Source organism: Emericellopsis cladophorae (assembly GCF_022114955.1).
Source record: "Emericellopsis cladophorae strain MUM 19.33 chromosome Unknown NODE_5_length_938552_cov_118_678949, whole genome shotgun sequence".
NCBI classification, from domain to species: Eukaryota; Fungi; Ascomycota; class Sordariomycetes; order Hypocreales; family Bionectriaceae; genus Emericellopsis; species Emericellopsis cladophorae.
The window spans coordinates 752,775-771,158 of NW_026250930.1; the positions used below are offsets into that span (position 1 = coordinate 752,775).

Sequence of the window (18,384 nt, forward strand, 5' to 3'; positions counted from 1 at the left end):
TAATTTATTGGCAAGGAGTGGTGTTTGTATCTGGTGGATATTCACAGGTGTTTGCGGCGTTTTGTACTCTAGAAGTGCGTGCGGGTCTGGGTGCGTACGTTGCATTACAAGTCCAGTAGTGAAAAAGGAAATAACGGGCTATCTGCAGATTGGCTACCAATACACTTCAAACAAGATAACCGAATAGGCATGAGAAGATTCATCCACCGCTTTACCATAGTGCCATCGTTGTGCCTGGACCAAGCCAGGTGGCATGAACCTTTGGTGAGAGAAATACTCCAATTGATCCACGGATATTATTATCCCTCCATTGTCTTTTCTCTTGAGCGAGAAACACCAACGCCAGTATTATAGAACAGTCCATAGTCCATAGTCTCCATGTCGCCGTGCAGTGTTCACTGATGCTCGGCATCACCGTTCGCCCCCACGGGTTCGGGTGTGGCCTGGGCGGCAGACTCGCGCTGCATGCGAGCCTCGATCTCACGAAGCTGGGACTCACGGGCCAGCAGCTCCTGCCGCTTCTCGTTAATCTCGCGTTGGACTTTGAGCTCGATCTCACGCAGCTTCTCCTCTTCCCTGCGCAGCTGCTCCTCCTTGAGACGGACGGATTGGGAGGCAAGGTCCTCGGGGTTCATCGACCTATCAGCACTTTTAGGGTCAGCAAAATCCTTGCATATGAGAGATACAACATACCCTCCGGTGGAACCATCGACACTCTTGGACAAAGCCTCGGTACGGTAGTTCTCGTACAAGAAGTCGTGGGTAATCTCCTTGAGGTCGGCCAAGTGGCTGTGGAGAAGCGCCGAGCGAATAGCCAGGAAGTCAGAGTGGCGGGGGTTGTCCACCTCGACAACACCCCAGGGGTACTGGCGAGCGCGAACCTTGCGACCGCCAATCTCTACAACATCCTCTGAACCCACAATGGCGAAGGGCATCAAGCCCCTGAGCTCGGCATTCTCTTCCACTGTGTCCTCGTCGTCCTCCTCAATGTCGTAGGGGAAGTTGTAGACAGGAATGCGGTAGTGCTCAATGTCCTCCATGACAAGCTTCTTCGATTCGGCGAGCTCGGCGGGCGTAAGGGTATCGGCGCGGCCAATGACGGGGATGACGTTGACGCGGGGTGCAAGACGCTTCATGAGCTCAATGTCGAGCTCACGGAGACTAACGATTATCAGTTGGGCAACTCGCATCGTACGGCGTAGAACTTACCCATGGCCGGTGGGAGTGATGAAGTACAGCGTAGCGTGCACACGGTTGTCCCTGAAGCGAGGGTTACGCTTGATACGAGACTCCTCGGCAAGGATGTCATCGTATTGCCTCTCGAGGTATCCGACAATCTCTGAAAAGCTGCACATCAAACGTCAGACAGGAGCTTCGCTGCTTGTTGGCTTCATGTTCTTACCTGGCCTCATTGTCGATTTGGTCTCCGAAGCCGGGGGTATCGACAATGGTCAACGAGATGCGAGTGCCTTCCTCGTCCAGCTCCAGCTCTGTTCGTCTCGTCAGTATTATGGCGCTTTGTGCATGTTTTCAAGTGACGAACCAACGGTGATGGGCTTGATCTTGACACCATCCTCAGTGTGAGCGTTGCTTGCATCGTCAGACTCCTTATGCTGCAGTACGTCCTTGCCGCAGAGCGTGTTGACGAATGTGGTCCTTCCTGTGAGCTTAATAAGTATTCATTCGTGTTGTGTCGCGTTGCTGCTCGACGAGGGGGCGGTTCGAGCTGGAGGGGGTCATCGTACCGGTCCCTGAGGCGCCACAGACCATCAGGCAGAACTGAATGCCCTTCTTGACGTTCTTCTTGCGGCGGAACATCTTCTATAAAGGCGTAAAGCATTAGCATTCGTCTGTTGACCGTTGACGCGGACCATGGTCGCGCTGGCTGAATTGGGTTCGAGCTATCGAGAGTGACCGCTAGGGGGTGAACATACAGCGGAGGACGACATCTTGGCGATTGGTCGGCTGATCTGTCGCAGCGAATTTCTTTGCACTTGATTGCAAGTTCGGTTGAGGAATCGCGGATGTCGTGACAGCTGTCCCTGAGATTGGTGAGTGGACGAGGTCAAGGTTATGGATGGGTTGTGCAGAAGTGCAGCAACTGAAAGGAGAAAATGTCTAGAGCAAGACAAGTGGTTGCCCAGAATGGCGGTTGCAGTGGCAGTCTGGGTGCTGCAATTTCGGTGGCTCAGGGGGTCCAGCCATCCAGCTGTTCCTTTTCCACTGCGAGACCCTGACCGCAACTGCCCATTCCCCGTTGCCCGTTGCTCCTCCGCCCAAGTTCTGGCAACATGCCCCTTGCCAAGACTCGAGAGTGCGCTAATTCCTAAGAGGGAAAGGCCTGAGGGACGGCAGTTTCTCGGGGGAAGGTGAGGAGCAATTCCCGGATGGCCTTCTGAGATCACGTGTAAGCAGAAAGCTTCAGCCACATCAGCAGCAAACGCCACACTGTGCCACCCCTCGGGCCAAGGCCGGTGACCTCGACGGAAGCGCATCCCGTGATGCAATCAACCACGTAGCTCATTCATTATTACCTTAGAGTGCAGCGGGCGATTTCTTATTTTTACTTGGATTTTGAGACCTCCTCCTCTGGGTTCTGTTCTAACGGTGCACGCTTGTTCACGATTCTGCAGAATGCAGCACATTTATTGCTTTTGAGATCCGATCCTTATTGATTCCCACCATCACCACCATAATAGAAGCCTAAACACAGGGCGATATCCCTTTTCTGGATTTGCATTTTCAAAGAAACGCAATTTTCGGGAGACAACGCGCTTTTCTCTTGTAACTGAAGATCTCAAGTGCAACTTCTTGGCTATCAGATCAACAACCATCGACGTTGCTCTCGAATCCTACAGTCAACGAAGTCTCGACTACCCTGGATCCATAGCAATTGTCAGGATCCTGACCGGAGTTGTCGAACGATATGGATGTAAGGCGCGCAATATCGACATCAGTTCCGGACAGGGTACTGTCTGCCGCTTTCAATCAGAATCGCGGATGTTTTAGTGTTGGGTTAGAAACAGGTGTTTGCAGTTCGACCCTCCAGAGCTATTCCTCACCATGACCTTCGCTGGAACTAACTTGCTGCTAGTTTTCGACTCCAGGAGCGGTACTCTGAAAGATTCGAGAGGTCTGTCTGCAACGGTTCATCTTGCTCAGCATGTCTTACTAACTAAACGCAGACTTCAACGGCGGCTTTGGCCTGGTTCAAATGCTTGGGACGTCCCAATACATGGCCCTTGTCGGCGGCGGCAAGTCACCGAAATTCGCCATAAATAAAGCCATCATTTGGGACCAGGAAAAAGGCAAGGTGGTAACGGAGATCTCAGCATTGGAAGCCGTGCGGAACGTGCAGCTGAATCGTCAGAAGATTGTGGTTGTTCTGCAGCATAGCGCACGAGTGTACGCCTTCTCCAAAAAGCCCAATCTCCTCCACGCGTATGAGACGGCGGACAACCAAGGGGGCCTTTGCTGCCTCACCAACGATCGACTTGTCATCCCCGGTAGGACATCTGGCCAAGTCCAAATAGTAGAACTGGCAACAGGCAACGTCAGCATCATACCAGCACACTCCTCTGCGTTGCGCGCGCTGCAAGTCAGTCCTGACGGGGAGCTTTTGGCAACAGCAAGCGAAACAGGCACTCTGATTCGGATATTCTCCACAGCGAACTGCGCAAAGCTAGCAGAGCTGCGACGTGGCGTTGATCCGGCGACGATCTTCTCGCTAGACTTCTCACCTTCGAGTACACTGCTGGCGTGCACGTCGGACAAATCGACACTGCATGTCTTCGACGTACCGCATCCTCGGAAACCGAATAGCTACAAGAGCAACCACCAGCGCGAAGCCGAAGGGAAATGGGGGTTCATAGGCAAGCTGCCCATGATGCCCCGGGTCTTCTCTGACGTGTACTCCTTTGCCTCCACAACTTTTGAGTCGGGAGATGAGTTGGTGGCCGGAGGCATCATCCCAGCGACACAAGGGAACCATGCGAGCTCGCCGCGACCAGCAAAAGGCCTGATAGGGTGGATAGAGGAAAATGCCCTCATAGTGGTCGGCACCGGGTACAAGTGCCGATGGGAGAAGTTCATAATTGGGATAGGTGAGGATGGTAAGCGGAACTGTTATCGAGAAGGGTGGAAGCCCTACCACGGGCAGTCGTAGCAGTTACTTAACGCTATCGCAGAAGGCTCAACGGTGACTTCGCCGAGGAGAATGGCTTCGGCTGTGACGATGCCTGTCTTTGCGATTCCTGCGTTTATCCTCATCACCGTGCCTTCGTCTCCTCCTTTCGCGATCCTTGGAATCGTCTCTGTTCTTATGAGTGTCTCGCTCTCGCTCTCGCTCTCGCTCCCGTCGATCGCACTTCTCTGCGTCATCATCCCGTCGCGATCTTCTTGGGCGATCTTCCCCATCTCGAAGCGACCTGTGAGATTTGTGGTGTCGTCGTTTCTCTCGTTTGTCTGCCCGTTGCCGAGCCTCCTCGACTTCTTTCTTCTTTTCCTCTATTAAGAAAGGCTTCATGGGGTCATCGTCGTCGTGGTCTCGCATCAAGAGGGCAAGTTCTCTTTCTTCGGGTAGCGCAGGGCGGCGTTCTTCCTCCTCGCTGCTGGGTGCATCCTCCTCGAGATCGTGTCCCTCCTTCTTCATGATATCCTCCCATCCGACCTTGAATTCGCCTTGATCCTCGTCATCCCTAGCCTTGTATTCCGCATGGTCCACACGCACGAGTCGGCCTTGGATTTCGGCGCCGCCAAGGTTGTCAACCGCGAGATCCGTGCTGCGCTGATCTTCGTATTTGAGCCAGCCAAAGCCTTTCGACTTGCCCGTTTCCTTATCTCGGACAAGTTTGAGGAACGTCGGTTCGCCGAACTGAGAGAATATCGTGATGATATCGCCTTCGGAGAGCTCGTATGGCAGTCCGCCAAAGTAAACGAAAGCGGTGTTGCGATAATCACGATGCCAAGATGCCTCCGGGGAGCTGGGGGAGGTTAGCTGGGAAGCATGAAAGGGGGCATTTGACTGACATCCCGTTCTCAATCTCTTTCTTGTTGAGCGCTTGGATTGCGCGAATTTGATTCATTGTGTTGACCGAGTGCGCGTCGAATCGTCGCGTGGCGACAAACTGAAGATATTGGCGGCTGGCTGGCTGGTGAGATCGTCCAAAAGCTTCGCGCCCTTCTTGGGCTTGTTAGCTGACGGTAGTCTCCGGCTGATGATCGTGTTAGAGCAAAGAAGAAACGTGTGTGCGAAACGAATTTCGGAATAACAAGTAATACTGAAGAGACTGAGTTTGCCTTATGATGTAAACTTCTGGCTCAAGCCATCTGTGGTTCTGGGCTAGCACTTGGTGCAGGAACCCGCGTCTTTTTTGCGGGTCCTGTCATTGTCGGACAGACGCGACCAAGCTCTCCAGTCCGTATCCGTACCTCATTTGCCTGCTGCGAACCTGGACAGAGCATCATAACAACTACAACTTACCGATTGTCCGCCTCCTGACGCATTCGGGTCGACCGTCTCCGCATTGCGCATTGCTGTCTGAATTTTCGACACTCTTTGGACGTTTCCAAGGAGTTTCATGCATTAGAGCAATCGCCATGATCGCCTAACTCGGTACCCCTGATCCACCTAGCAAACAACCAGCACCGTCGACTGCTGCTCGCCGCTGATACCTGGGTTGAGCCCGTTTCAGCCAGGAAGAAGGACGAGTGCTACTGAAGAGACCGCCGATCGAAACTCCCTTGGCTCAACAGCATGAACTCACCCGCGAACCGCCACTCGACGCAGACCGCTGGGTCTGGCGAAGCAGACGGGCAGAATGGGGAGCAGAAGAAGAACCTCTGGATCTCGATGCTAGAGTCCGTCGCCAGTGGGAAACGGCTACCGGAGAAGAATCTCGTGGTTCTTGGCGGCACGCCAGACTCGCAACGAGACTTTCTAGACTCCTTGTCCAGCTCGGAATCGAAACGCAATTTTGACCGGCGCAAGATACCGCCGGTAGCGAACAACTTCGCGCTGGGTTACACGTACTACGATGTGCTAGACGCTGATCAAGATGGTCTGCAAAAACCTGCTCCGTCACGTCGCGGGCCGTACTGACATGGCGCAGACACGCTCGCTCGAGTCTCATTGTACCTACTGTCTCAACCATCCGCCGAATTCGCCTCTCTCATCGCACCCCTCCTGACGCCCCGAGCCATACCGAACACGGCGCTTGTGATATTGCTGGACTGGTCCCAGCCACACCTGTGGCTTCGCCAAATACGTCAATGGATCATCCTGTTCCTGTCCGTCACCAAGCAACTTGGAGATGAGGAGCGCTACGAGATGAATGACGTTATGGAGGCGTGGAAGACGCGCGGACGAGGTGGTGCGTCGGTCAATCTGGATGGAACCCCTTCGGCGCAGGCAGTATCAGGGGAAGACGACAGCTCCTTACCACGAGGGCCTGGAGAATGGACCGAGCCACTTGGTCTACCCCTGTGTGTGGTTTGTCAGAATGTGAGGCCCCTTATCTCCCGAAAGTATTACCCGGCTGACATGTGTAGGCGCAACGAATGGAGGTTCTCGAGAAGAACAATGGCTGGAAAGAGCAAGCATTCGACCACGTACTCCAGTACCTCCGGACAGTGCTCTTGAGACGTAAGTGTGGGAAGACATGGTGTGCTGCGTATGCGCTGACATATCTGCAGATGGCGCATCTCTCATATACACGTCGCAAAATGCCCCCTCACAGCTCACGCCACTCATTCATTCGACGCTGGGGATCACATCCCTTTTGAAGAAGCAGCCACTAAAGCAGAACGTCATTGATCGCGATAAGATTGTGGTCCTGCCCAACTGGGATTCGTGGGGCAAGATCCGTGTTTTGGGCGGACAATTTGAGGCCGAGACGATATCACAAGGCTGGGCCGAGGACATTGACGAGCGATTCAGCGGCGAACCCCCCAGCTTGGAGGTGTTGGCGCAGAATCGGGCCGCGCAGAAGGAGACAGTCGATCCACTTCAGGCCGAGAGTGCGATCGCGCAGTACGAGGAGTGGTGCCAGGAGTCCGCCAGTGATGGTCTGGCCCTTGTCGAGTCGATACTGCAGAAGAAGCAAGCTGGAGTCACGGTGTACAGCGAAGACGCTCAAGAGTTCTTGGAGAAGCAAGTCAAGCGCCTGGAGACGGCCAGGAACAAGGCGGCGCCGACGGAGAAGACCATGCCGGAAGCGCCGCCAGGTTGGTCGGAGAGAGAGCATGTCAGCGAGCACATTGGGCCCGTGCAGTTCAATGTTGGCGGGATCCAGGTGGACGCGGATGATATGCTGCAGCGCATCAAGGTACGGACTCCCTCAGCTTTCTCGTGGAGCAGCGTTAACCCCAGACAGGACCGCAATACATTCTCCTCTCCTGAACCAGCGCCGGAAGAGTCAGAGCAGCCCGAGACGTCCAACGTCACCAAGCAGTACGACAACGAGCAGCTACATAATTTCTTTCAGAATCTCATCAACAAGCCCGCCGGTGGAGGGTCTTAGACGTGCGAGGCATTCCTCACGAGCTCATTTGTTTAGACGCCATATTACTGTACTCATACCGTAGGGCGAGTGGTGGTAGATTAGATACCCTTTTTGACAGCAGAAAGCATGTATGTGTGAGCGAGGGATTTGACAAAACGTATATTGAAACACTTGTGATGACCCATAAAAATACGTAACCCAGAACGCCGTCAGCCCATCACCCCAACGCTACATGTGCACAATAATAACCTCTGCTGCTAAATACACTATGCCTTTGCCCTGAGGAGCCTGTAACGTGTTGGTGGTGGCTCCTGGGTCTCTGGCAAGCGTGCTTTGACTACCCCCCCAAGCAAACCAGGGAACAGCCAAGGGTGTTGTAGCATCTCGGCCTCAAATGCGTTGATCGTGTTGTGAGCCAGAGACACATACTTGTCATCCGCAAGGATGTGGCCCAGCTGGAAAAGATTCTCTACCGAGACGGCGTTGGTAGATGGAAGGGTGGTATCAAGTCCATCCTTGAGTCGCAGAATTGTGTGTGGGGCATCGGCGACTGTCGTGTAGAACCCGCCGGCAGGGTCGTAGAACTTTGCGATTTGCGCTTCTATAGAGTTGTCAGCAAGTTTTTCATTAAGCAAGCCATTGGCAGCACTGACTCTGTAGTTGATCTGCAAACATGAGCAAGTTGTCATCTTTTGTGGAGTGCCAGAGTTGGAGAAGCCCCTTGATCAAGTAAGCGTAGTCGTCCGCGAAACCCTCGCCACCCCTTTGCCCGTTCCACGTCCTGTGCAATGTCTGGCTCACAGGGTCCCACAACTTCTCCCGAAGTATAAAGTCCACGGCGTCCGAGCATTTCTTCTGGTACGGGTAGACGCCTTTCGGCTCATCTAGCGCGTCCTCCGCTCGGGCCAGAGCAGCGATGACCAAGCCCACTGTGCCCACGACAACCTGGTCGTCAATCTCTGGGCGAACACGATCCTGTTGCTGCTTCTTACTGAGCGCGGTCTTGGCAAAATGGATGCAGTCCTCGACCCGCTCAACGGAGACGCCAAATTGCCTGCTCAGCTCATCGAGTGATCGGTGGACACTGAGTGTGTTTTGGTTGATGAACTCGTCGTTGGGGTCGTGATGCTGTTCCACGTTGCCATCTTCGCGGATTCCGAAATAAGCAGCTGCGATTTGCGCGGCTTGCTTGTCGAGGGCCTCGACCTCGCGGTTAAACTCTTTACGTGTCCACGTATGATAAGCGCCCTCCCACATCTCTTGATCGCCTTTCTTCTGGTACGAATCCGCGGCCTCGGAAGTTGCAAAGGCGCCGTTGGGCAGCGCAATGGGTGCGGTCGTGAGGTAGTCGGCGAGCTCGATCACAACGTCGCGGAACTCATCGTTCGCCTTGCCTCCCTGCTTCCAAGCGTCCGTGTAGAGCGAAAGAAGCAGAGCATTGTCTGATGTCAGCTTCTCAAAGTTGGGAACTGTCCAGTCAGGCGTCAGAGAGAACCTGGAGAACCCGGTGCCTCCGACATGATCGCGCAGCGCTCCGTCGCGCACCTTCCGGAGAGTGGCAAGGGCCATCTGGAGGCCAGTTTCGCACTCTGAGTGCCCAATGACATCTCTGGCCGGTCCCGGCAAGTTGGGGAGCGACATGAGGAACGCCAGCTTGGGAGGTGTGACGAACTTGGGCGCAAGCCCGAAACCGCCGTACACGGGATCATAGGTCCCGGCAATATGGGAGTAGGCGTCTTCTAGCTGGTCAAGGTCGACCTCACTGGCCGTCTTGGTCTGTGTTGAAGCGGATTCGTGGGCAGTGGTGGTCTGAGCTGCTTGCTGTGAACTTGCGGCGCCTGGCGTAAAGTTACGTGTACCGTTCAAGGTACCCTCAGCAGCAAAGTTCCGCAACTGAGCTACCATTTCCGTGGCTTCTTTCCGACACCTCGACTCCTGATCCCTCCAAATATCCCTGACCTTTTTTACAATCGCCAGAAAGCCCAAGACTTCTTCCTCACTGTCGTCCGTTGTCAGCGGCGATGAGTTTGCACATGGCCAGTAGGTGCCGCCAAACACCGGCTCGAGGTTTGGGGTGAGGAACACGTTCAACGGCCAGCCGCCGATGTTAGCGAGTGCTTGAACATAGTTCATGTAGATCGCATCCAAGTCTGGCCGCTGATCTCTGTCAATTGCCACGGGGATAAAGGAGTCGTTGATGATGCTGGCGCATTCCTTGTTTGCGAACGACTCGTGCGCCATGAGGCGACAGTCTGATCTATTGCATCAGCGGGAAGCTTGTGAGGTTGTTTCCATGCGGACTCACGGTGGCAAGCTCTGTAGCCGATGTGCATGTATATGAGCTTGTGCTCCCTCCGGGCTCGCTCAATTGTAGCATCGTCCAGAGGCTGCCATGCGACAAGACTGTTTGCAAGACTTCTGACAAAGGCGCTCGAACTTTTGTCTGCTTGGTTTGTGAGAGGCTGCAATGGCAATGCCGTCTGTTGGCCTCCATCTGAAGGAATCGGCCCCAGGGCCTTTGCCGAAGCCGTGAGCTCAGAGGCAACCATTATGCTGGGTGTTGGACCTAACAGGGCCGCGGGGTCAGAGGGACAGGATGTCGCGTAAGATTGTGTGGGCGATAGTATATGGCTATAATGTAGAGCGCCAGATTCCTAAGCGTCTTGTGATGATTTGCCAGCGTTAATCTCAAAAAGTACAAAGAAACTGAAAGGCAAAATTGAACCCCGCCAAGTTATCAGACCCGAAGTTGAAAGTACGCCCAGGGTCTCGTTGGTGGGATGAGGTCTGCGGGGGCGCAAGGCGCAGGGGCCTTTTCCCGGATAATTGCAGCTTACATAATCACCGGATCAAGCTAACAGCTTTGCTGCTTTCTGCAGGGATCTGCAAACGTCGTCTCCAGACTCCACACTTGCTCGGCTCAATGAACGTGTATTCTTTTGTAAAACTCTGTACACCGAAGAACATGATCGATATTTGGGAACCGTGTCTTCTGATCAAGATACGGCCAGACGAAGACCTCGACTGCTGGTGCTGCGAGTGTTGGTCAAGACCTACGACGCGTCGTGCTGCGCATATATAACTATATGGCGCCAGGCAGATTTTCCTCGCCAAACTGAGCGCGGCCAACACCAGGCTAACCTTCTAGACTAAGCCAACTATTTTCAAATGCGTGCTAAAGTACGGATAAAGCGTCTGTGCTGGTGGCAGAAGGGGTTGATGCAAGTATGTGAAGAGTGCCTCGTTACGCCTGTTGGGACATGATGTTGTGCGGTGCATGACAACTCCGCGCGCGACTTCGTCACGAGGATAGGGATAGACTAGAGAGAACAAGCTGTCCCCAGAGAGCAGAGCGTCGTTTCACCAGTCGAGGATGGCAAGACTGCCGACTGGAGGGCGAAGACGGCGGTGGAGACATTGATGTTATGGCTGATAGCGACAGTGACAGTAGGCCATCCGTTGCTGAACTCCGGCCGAACGGCCTCTGCGGGGCAACTAAAGCTCACGCACCAGCAGAAGAATACCAGTAGACAGACAACCAAAGTAGCAACCGGACTGTGCTTTGGCGCAACAGACCACATGAAGTGACACTTGACTCCGACCTCGATTGTAGACGAAAGATTCTTCTAGGTGACCAAAGAAGCGGATGAAGCCCTTTAGGTTCATGTTTCCTCGAGGCTCAAGCTTCCTGAGCAACAATCCAAGACCCCAATGCCAGGCAGCTAGTGTGGGGTAGGCACAGACGCGACCCCTGTCACATGGCAGCGGCATGCTGGCAGCGCTAGCTGCTAGGTGGCTCCGCCCGCAAACTAATGCCTGGATGGAGATCACTCGTCTCCGTCACCGGCCTCAACCTTTACATCATCCGTCACCGTCCTTCGCTTCTCATCAATTCGCGCCTCTCCTCCGTTTATAGTATGAACGCCGATTGCGGCAATGGGCGAGTCCGAATACACTGTCTACATCCGGGTGCCGATACCCCGCGGCGACTTCGTTGACCCGCCATCCGTGAGCGACACCTTGCTGGCATCACAGGTAACAAAGCTAATGTGAGAAATGCTCAGGTTACTTGGAGACCTGCGGACGATGCCGCTCTGTGGAAGATTCTCTCCAAGACAGGGACCACACAAGACGACATAAACTGTATTTAATGACCCTGCCTGCGCCTAGAGAACCCGCTAACTAGTCTTGACAGGGACACAAGTGTACGATCATTGCTCACATCTCGCCGTTGCCCTGGCTAACCTCCTTCCAGCGCCAGCCGCTTCAATGTCCCCGTCGACTTTATCCTTAAGCAGGTTGCATACCTCACCGAACGACATACATCGCAGGTCCGCGCGCAACTGCTCAAGGCCACGGCTGCTGCCCGCGGAGGGTCAAGCAGCGCACCCTCCCCCGTACCAGGCCCTGATTCAGCGGCTGCATCGCGATCACTACGTCGCGACTCGCCATCTATAAGAAATGAGGCAGCAGGTCATGCGTCATCTCTGAACACGTCGCGACCTGGTGTGTCTAGGAATGCATCTACCAGCACGGCTGTTCTAAGAGATGCCGGGGAGGCTTCGTCGCTCCAGCTGGGCAGCTCGACGCGAACTGGCACGGCAAGTCGCCAAGCAGACCATGTTCTTCGGAAGAGGCTCTCCTCGCTCCCTATAGACTCAACACCTCAATCACCGCCTGCAGAGGTCAGCCCTCCCAGTGACAATGATCAGCGACTGTCTCCGGGTCCGGCCGAGTCGAGTTCAGGCTCCTCGGAGGACGAATCATATCCTGCACAGTCCCGGATCATTCGCCGACCGCCAAGATACCAGCAAAAGGCTTCGAATGTGTACGACGACGAGGACGACGAATCCGAGCCGGCTTTCCAGCCCTATCAGCCTCCAGCCGGCGGCAATGACAGATCGGGCCAGAGCATGACATCAACACTGAGGGACGAAGTGCGCCCATCCGGAGCAAGGCGGGTAGGCAAGGCTGCACAGCGCCCACATCACTCGCAAACATCGGATTCCGACACCAATCTGCCGACGCCAGCGCGCAGACCAGCACGCTCTTCGGAGCAGAGGACGCCAGGCCCACTGTCGCCCCGACGAACGACAGAGCTGTCCGGTCGGAGCCCAATCGCAAAGTCACGAGAAGGGAGTGATGGGACCCCAAGTATGGGAAGCAGCTTTAGTGATCTTGACGGTATGATTGACTGATCTTCGCCGCCTTCCAGCGCTGACCTCTCAACTAGATGCTTCGGTAACTCAATCCGCGCTGGAGGAAGCGCTGGCCAGTCACATGGGACGTCCTGGCTCAAGCAGTCGCTTCAGCATTAGCCAGGCTTTCCGAAGCCGATACAACCAGGGCGGGAACTAATGATGTGATGAACGCATGTAATGTATAACTCTCATACCTCGGCGAGGCGTTTGGCTATCGATACACGTAAGGACTCCTTGGACTGGCATAATACGGCGTTTGATTTCATATCGGTTGTCTGCAGTACTAGTCTGAAAACAAAAAGAAATACATGTTTGCGCCGCCTGAAAGCAAGCCTTCGTTTCCAAGTCGTGCGAAATATCAATCACGGCATGCTCTCTCGTGTCGTCCGATATCTTATCCTCCACAGGCAGTTAATTCTCTGGCCTAACACTTACTCCTCCCCAACTACGTTTTCACCCTTCTCTGCGCCTCATACCTCGAGGCTTCCGCTTCTTGAAGTACCACGCTTCGTATACTCCCCTCCCCTCCCAGTCACTATGTTTCGTCGACACTGGTCAGGTCTGCCGAAAGACGCGTACTTCCCCTACGACTTGAAAGAGCTTGGGTGCGTCTCGCTAGTCCTGCACCCGGCCTTGGCTGACATGACAATAGATACTTCGTCAACGAAGATGACGAGGTCCGCTCGCTTGCGAATCCAGACTTTTACTTCAAGTACTTCCTTGACCGAAACGAGCGCATCAACTTTCGCCAGCGCTTTTGCATGGACTGTACGTTTTAAGCAGTCTGCTTCTCTGTGTCCATGCTGCTAATCTCTGCTCAGACGCTCTTCAGAAGATCGTCCACGAACGCCTGGAGGATGAAGGCCTCGTCAAGGTTCCTCTCCCGCTTGGTACGCCGTCCACTGAGAAACACATCCCCATCTTCGCGGAGAAAAGTCTTTCGAAAAAGTCCCGCGTCGTGATCATATTTGGCGAATGCACCAAGGTACTCGGTTGGGTTGCGGGGCGGGTCATCACCGGCGAAGGAGGCATCGACAAGGGCAGCATGGTCCGCGTGATCAAGGCAGTCCACGAGCAGGCAAGCACCGCTACGGATGAGGGCCCTCCTGGAGTTGTCCTCGCCAATGTCGGGGAGTGTTGGTGGTGGCCTGAGGAGAAGAGGGCTCTGACTGTCACATCGAGCTTCAATGTTCCCATGCCCAGCCTTGTGCACGCTGGCGTCAAGACGACACCCGATTTGAACCATGTCAAGGGGTATACTAGCCCAGAGGACAATGTGAAGAGCATGTTTGAGGACGTCCTCCCGCACATGCTTGGGGAAAATGCGGTCCTTGACATTGTTGCTGTAGGTGATACTTGCTCGGTGGTTGAGAAATATCTCGACGAAAAGGCAGCTTGGGATACCTGGGGCAAGAATATCAGCTCCATGGTTCTTGTTGATACACTCCTCCAGGCTGATCAACTTATCAACCCCGATTTCAAGGACTTTCTCGCCAAGGTAGGTGGTTTTGCATCGTTCGAAGAAGACATCAATGTAAACTGACGCCTATAGCGCGCTCGATGCTACCAGATCTACTCAGATATTGTCGACTTGCCTTTGGCACCTCCGTCCGGCAATCCGAGCCTCTTTATTCCTGCCTTGGGTGTGCCTTGCTATTCTTCCTCCGAACCAAACTACGCAGAGTGCATTCTCATCACGGCACTCGAGCCTATTCTCGATTACCTGCAGCGCAACGCCTTGGGTCCCACGTTGGAAAACGACCTGATCCCCGTCCCTCTCATGCCGCAATTGGAAGGCGAAGAGGAAATCCCGGAGACCCAGGAGCTAACGGATGAGAACTGGGGGGAGGTGGCCGAAGGAGACAAGCCGGTTGTGGAGGTCTATCATGCGGAGCGGCTGGACCGGTACAGAAAGCAAGCCGAGATGTGGGAGAGGTATGCCGAAACAGGGCAGGCGATTGACCCGACCCTGGAGGATCTTGCAAGGGGCGAAGGGGCTTGAGCCATCCTGAGTCACGAGGCAGTCAGGCGGTGAAAAGAATCGCTGTTGATTTACGGGATATCACAGAATAGTGCTACAGACACTCATAGCAATACAACAAGGCAAAACCGCTCGTCGCTGCACGTACAGACGCCGCTCATGCTTGGAAAAGCGACTTGGCACCAGCACCCATCATGGGGCGGGTGTCATCCACAAGGTCTAGCGTCCTCTTCACCCTCTCCTTGACGACCGTCGCCTCCGCCTCCCACCGCCCTTCCGTCTCTTGCGGCGCACTATTCCAGAAAGACAAGGCGCTGGGCTTGGATGCCTCTTTCTTCTTCTGCTGCTCTTCTCGCATGAGACGCGTCACCATTAAGGACCAATTATCCAGCCCTGTCTTCAGACATTCACGGCATCGATCCTTGGCGATGGCTGCATCCCGGCCATCTGTCAACTTGAGCTCGCGCATCTGCTCTTCGGCAAGATCCACACCCTCGCGTGTCCATGCCACGCCATCCTCTTGCGATGACGACGCATAGAGGATCTCGCCTATAAATAGGTCAAGAGATGCTTCTTGACAGCGCTCTTCAGGGCTGCGCCACGGAGGCTGCGTACCATCTGTCGGAGGCGCGGGGTAGTCGGGTTCCGACACAAAGTCGACAATCCGTTGCATCGTCGAGGGCTTGGGTCTCTTCTGCACGGGGACGCGCGGGGCCTTTGTGGGCAACGCACGGCGGACTTTGAGAAGAGAAATGTACATTGGCAGAGCAGAGGCTGTGTCTCCACCGCGAGCCTTGTGGTTAGCGACGGCTGTCACAGCCTCGAAAATGTTCAGCGAAGGCAATGGTCTTTTCTCCTTCATGACCAGAGTTTTAGGGTCGTAAGGCAGGGATGCTTTATCGAGGCCCTGCGTAGCCTCCGCAAGTGCCAAGTCGTATAGTGCCCCAGCCCCCTCGCCACTGCGCTTCAGCTCCAGAAAGTTGGCGTATTCTAGTGCAGCCTGCATCCTCTGCCGCTGGTTAAGGCCCTGTGTTGCCAGTATCTTCAGATAAAACCGGTCTGCTGCAGGGAAGGCTACCTCGCAATCCTCCTCGCGCGGAGGTGGTGGGCTACCAGGGGGCACGGGTGCCGGACGAGGGTTCGATGGTCCGATGACAAATTTTGGCTCCCAGCACATGATCTTCCCACTGTGTCCCTTGTCCTTGAGCCACCCATCGCAATCGCCGGCCGCTTTTGCCGCCAGCATGATCGTTTCAAAGTACCCGCGCCTCCATTCTTCGCTCATTCCAGAGATGTCGTGCGGGATGAATTCCCAAGGTGTCTCGTCATTCGGATCTTCGTGATCATGTAGCCGTGGGATCTTGTGTCCGTTTCGATTTAGATCCTCGTGTGCGAGGCAGAGGTTTCTCGCTAGTTGGAGTGCCTGCGATGGCGAGGCGTACTTGTTGCCATGCGGTTTAGTCCACTTCTTCGCTTCTCGCAACATATGACGCTCCCGCCATTCCCATTCATGCGGCGTCGGATATTCCCGTTCCAGTTTTTCCTCCTGGTACATGAAGTACACGACCTGGAAGCAGGCGAAACCGGCCAGGGATATAAGCCCATAACGGATGAAGAGTTTGAACTCGTGTCGCAGCCAGTATCGCGTGCGCTCTGAGGCATATGTGCGGATTAGTGTCGAATTCGAGGATGTTGGAGAGGACACGGTAGGGCGATAGCGCGTGCTGACATTGGCGGATTGGGTTTGAGTCGAAGGACGTGGTGTGAAGCTTTGCTGGCAGCGAGGCCCGGGTGCTCGAAGGCGCAGGGGCTGCCAAAGTCGGCAGACCACAGGACGTGGTCGCATCTTGATGGACAGCGCGCCGCAAGGTGCCCGTCGTCTTCCCAAGATTGACAACTGGAATGGTTTGACGACGTGGACAATTGTGCATGAGATGGGAAACGTCGTCACTCAAGCCCCACCAGTAGGAGGATGCTACGTGCGATGACTAATCTGTGCATTGCTAGTGGGAGCCACAAATTATAACCTCATTCGTGATTTGTGCAAGTGTAGAAACCAATACTGCACTTTCACGTCGCAATTTCACCCCTTTTGTTTAGCTAAGGGCACCATGGTATGAAATGGCTCCTTTTTCTTTGGATGTCTTCTCGGACCATCGCTGGCAGCTTGTAGCCACGGCAATACTTTCTGGAGCCACTGCTGCCTCTCTTCTGCTTGGTTATCAAACGTTTGACAGAGAACTACGGCTGTCGCAGCTGAAAAGTTCAATACCTTCATTGGCGGACGATCAAGATGGTCAGAGGGTATGCTGGAGTCTAACATGTTCCAAAGATGAGAGCTAACGTGTCGCAGCTGAACAGCTTTGGGGCAGCTTCCACGCCAACAGCCGTGGACAAGGAAGATGCAAGGAACCAAGCGTTGGCGCAGCGAGCACAGGCAGGTGATTTCGATGAAGAGCTTATTCTGGAGCAACTGGCCCGCAACAGAGTCTTCCTAGGCGATGATGGCCTGGCTAAACTACGAGACGCGTTCGTTGTAGTGGTTGGCTGTGGAGGCGTTGGATCGCATTGCGCAGCCTCTCTTGCTCGTTCTGGTGTTTCCAACATCCGCTTGATTGATTTCGATCAGGTCACATTGAGCTCCTTGAACCGCCACGCTGTGGCGACTCTCGCTGACGTGGGGATACCAAAAGTCCAATGCTTGGAACGCCGACTCATCGCCATCTCGCCGTGGGTAAAGTTTGACCTGCGGCAAGAGAAGTTTGACGGCGACGTAGCCGCTCGTCTGCTCAACCCGTGGAAGGGCACTGATCGCAAGCCTGACTATGTTGTTGACGCAATTGACAACATAGACACGAAAGTGGCGCTGCTAAAGTATTGTCACGACAACAAGCTGCCAGTGATCAGCTCTATGGGGGCTGGTTGCAAATCTGATCCTACGCGCATCATTGTTGGGGACATTGCCACCACCACTGACGACGGTCTTTCACGTTCCACCCGCCGCCGCCTCAAGCTGCAGGGCGTTACGGCAGGTATCCCGGCGGTGTATTCCACGGAAAGAACCGGCGAGGGCAAGGCAGAGCTGCTGCCACTCCCGGAGGAGGAGTTCCAGAAGGGGACCGTGGGAGATCTAGCAGCGATGCCTCAATTTCGAGTGCGAATCTTGCCAGTATTGGGCACTATGCCTGCGATCTTTGGTCTGACCGTTGCGAACCACATTATACTCAGCATAACGGGATATCCACATGACTATGTCCCTGCAAAGGGGAGAGACAAGATGTACGAGGGGATCCTGAACTACGTAAACGGGTCGGAGGAGAAGCTTGGTCGGCTGTTCCACCCCGGTCTCATTGGGCTCAAGACGCCGATCACGCTCAATGACGTTGCCTTTTTGTCCGACGACCTGTATAGCGGTCGGAGCATCATCTCGGGCATCCCAACTCGTATTGTTCTGGTCCGCTGGGAGAAGCCTGAAGAGACGAACGTGTCATTCACGGGTGACGAGAACGACAAGGACTCGCAGCGAGCGTCCAAGCTGCGCCTAAGCGATCTCGTTTGTATGACAAAGGAAGAAGCTCTCAAGCACGAGCGTGAGGTTTTCAAAGAGGGCAAGAAGGTTGTAGAGGTATACGACGCGGACATTGTGGACAAGGTTGCTAGAAAGAGGGCCGAGATTGCCGAGTTGGAGAAGTATCGCTGA

The 18,384-nt window shown here is 54.6% G+C and overlaps 9 protein-coding genes across 9 annotated transcripts; 5 read left to right on the forward strand and 4 right to left on the reverse strand.

The window, feature by feature from the left end:
• Positions 1 to 395: 395 nt before the first annotated feature.
• On the reverse strand, positions 396 to 1,949 carry J7T54_004805 (septin; the record flags this gene model as incomplete). The annotated part of the gene is made up of 7 exons (XM_051503498.1): positions 396 to 639; positions 694 to 1,161; positions 1,210 to 1,347; positions 1,403 to 1,490; positions 1,544 to 1,660; positions 1,746 to 1,821; positions 1,935 to 1,949. The coding sequence occupies 7 exons, from the start codon at positions 1,947 to 1,949 to the stop codon at positions 396 to 398; spliced, it is 1,146 nt and encodes a 381-aa protein (XP_051365115.1).
• A 1,114-nt stretch (positions 1,950 to 3,063) lies between these two features.
• On the forward strand, positions 3,064 to 4,165 carry J7T54_004806 (uncharacterized protein; the record flags this gene model as incomplete). Its single annotated transcript, XM_051503499.1, has 2 exons — positions 3,064 to 3,133; positions 3,186 to 4,165. The coding sequence occupies 2 exons, from the start codon at positions 3,064 to 3,066 to the stop codon at positions 4,163 to 4,165; spliced, it is 1,050 nt and encodes a 349-aa protein (XP_051365116.1).
• Positions 4,166 to 4,379: 214 nt separating this feature from the next.
• Positions 4,380 to 5,084, reverse strand: J7T54_004807 (uncharacterized protein; the record flags this gene model as incomplete). Its single annotated transcript, XM_051503500.1, has 3 exons — positions 4,380 to 4,427; positions 4,490 to 4,982; positions 5,029 to 5,084. 3 exons carry the CDS (start codon positions 5,082 to 5,084, stop codon positions 4,380 to 4,382), a joined length of 597 nt encoding a protein of 198 aa, XP_051365117.1.
• Positions 5,085 to 5,755: 671 nt separating this feature from the next.
• On the forward strand, positions 5,756 to 7,520 carry J7T54_004808 (Cytoplasmic dynein 1 light intermediate chain-like protein; the record flags this gene model as incomplete). Its single annotated transcript, XM_051503501.1, has 4 exons — positions 5,756 to 6,059; positions 6,111 to 6,490; positions 6,550 to 6,643; positions 6,694 to 7,520. The coding sequence occupies 4 exons, from the start codon at positions 5,756 to 5,758 to the stop codon at positions 7,518 to 7,520; spliced, it is 1,605 nt and encodes a 534-aa protein (XP_051365118.1).
• Positions 7,521 to 7,768: 248 nt separating this feature from the next.
• J7T54_004809 (Spermatogenesis-associated protein-like protein) lies at positions 7,769 to 10,051 on the reverse strand (the record flags this gene model as incomplete). The annotated part of the gene is made up of 3 exons (XM_051503502.1): positions 7,769 to 8,103; positions 8,156 to 9,754; positions 9,808 to 10,051. 3 exons carry the CDS (start codon positions 10,049 to 10,051, stop codon positions 7,769 to 7,771), a joined length of 2,178 nt encoding a protein of 725 aa, XP_051365119.1.
• Positions 10,052 to 11,438: 1,387 nt separating this feature from the next.
• J7T54_004810 (Autophagy-related protein-like protein) lies at positions 11,439 to 12,860 on the forward strand (the record flags this gene model as incomplete). Its single annotated transcript, XM_051503503.1, has 4 exons — positions 11,439 to 11,551; positions 11,758 to 11,877; positions 12,019 to 12,656; positions 12,718 to 12,860. The coding sequence occupies 4 exons, from the start codon at positions 11,439 to 11,441 to the stop codon at positions 12,858 to 12,860; spliced, it is 1,014 nt and encodes a 337-aa protein (XP_051365120.1).
• A 380-nt stretch (positions 12,861 to 13,240) lies between these two features.
• J7T54_004811 (Argonaute-binding protein-like protein) lies at positions 13,241 to 14,705 on the forward strand (the record flags this gene model as incomplete). The annotated part of the gene is made up of 4 exons (XM_051503504.1): positions 13,241 to 13,308; positions 13,356 to 13,471; positions 13,525 to 14,201; positions 14,256 to 14,705. 4 exons carry the CDS (start codon positions 13,241 to 13,243, stop codon positions 14,703 to 14,705), a joined length of 1,311 nt encoding a protein of 436 aa, XP_051365121.1.
• Positions 14,706 to 14,841: 136 nt separating this feature from the next.
• Positions 14,842 to 16,530, reverse strand: J7T54_004812 (uncharacterized protein; the record flags this gene model as incomplete). The annotated part of the gene is made up of 1 exon (XM_051503505.1): positions 14,842 to 16,530. One exon carries the CDS (start codon positions 16,528 to 16,530, stop codon positions 14,842 to 14,844), a length of 1,689 nt encoding a protein of 562 aa, XP_051365122.1.
• A 447-nt stretch (positions 16,531 to 16,977) lies between these two features.
• Positions 16,978 to 18,384, forward strand: J7T54_004813 (tRNA threonylcarbamoyladenosine dehydratase 2; the record flags this gene model as incomplete). The annotated part of the gene is made up of 2 exons (XM_051503506.1): positions 16,978 to 16,988; positions 17,046 to 18,384. The coding sequence occupies 2 exons, from the start codon at positions 16,978 to 16,980 to the stop codon at positions 18,382 to 18,384; spliced, it is 1,350 nt and encodes a 449-aa protein (XP_051365123.1).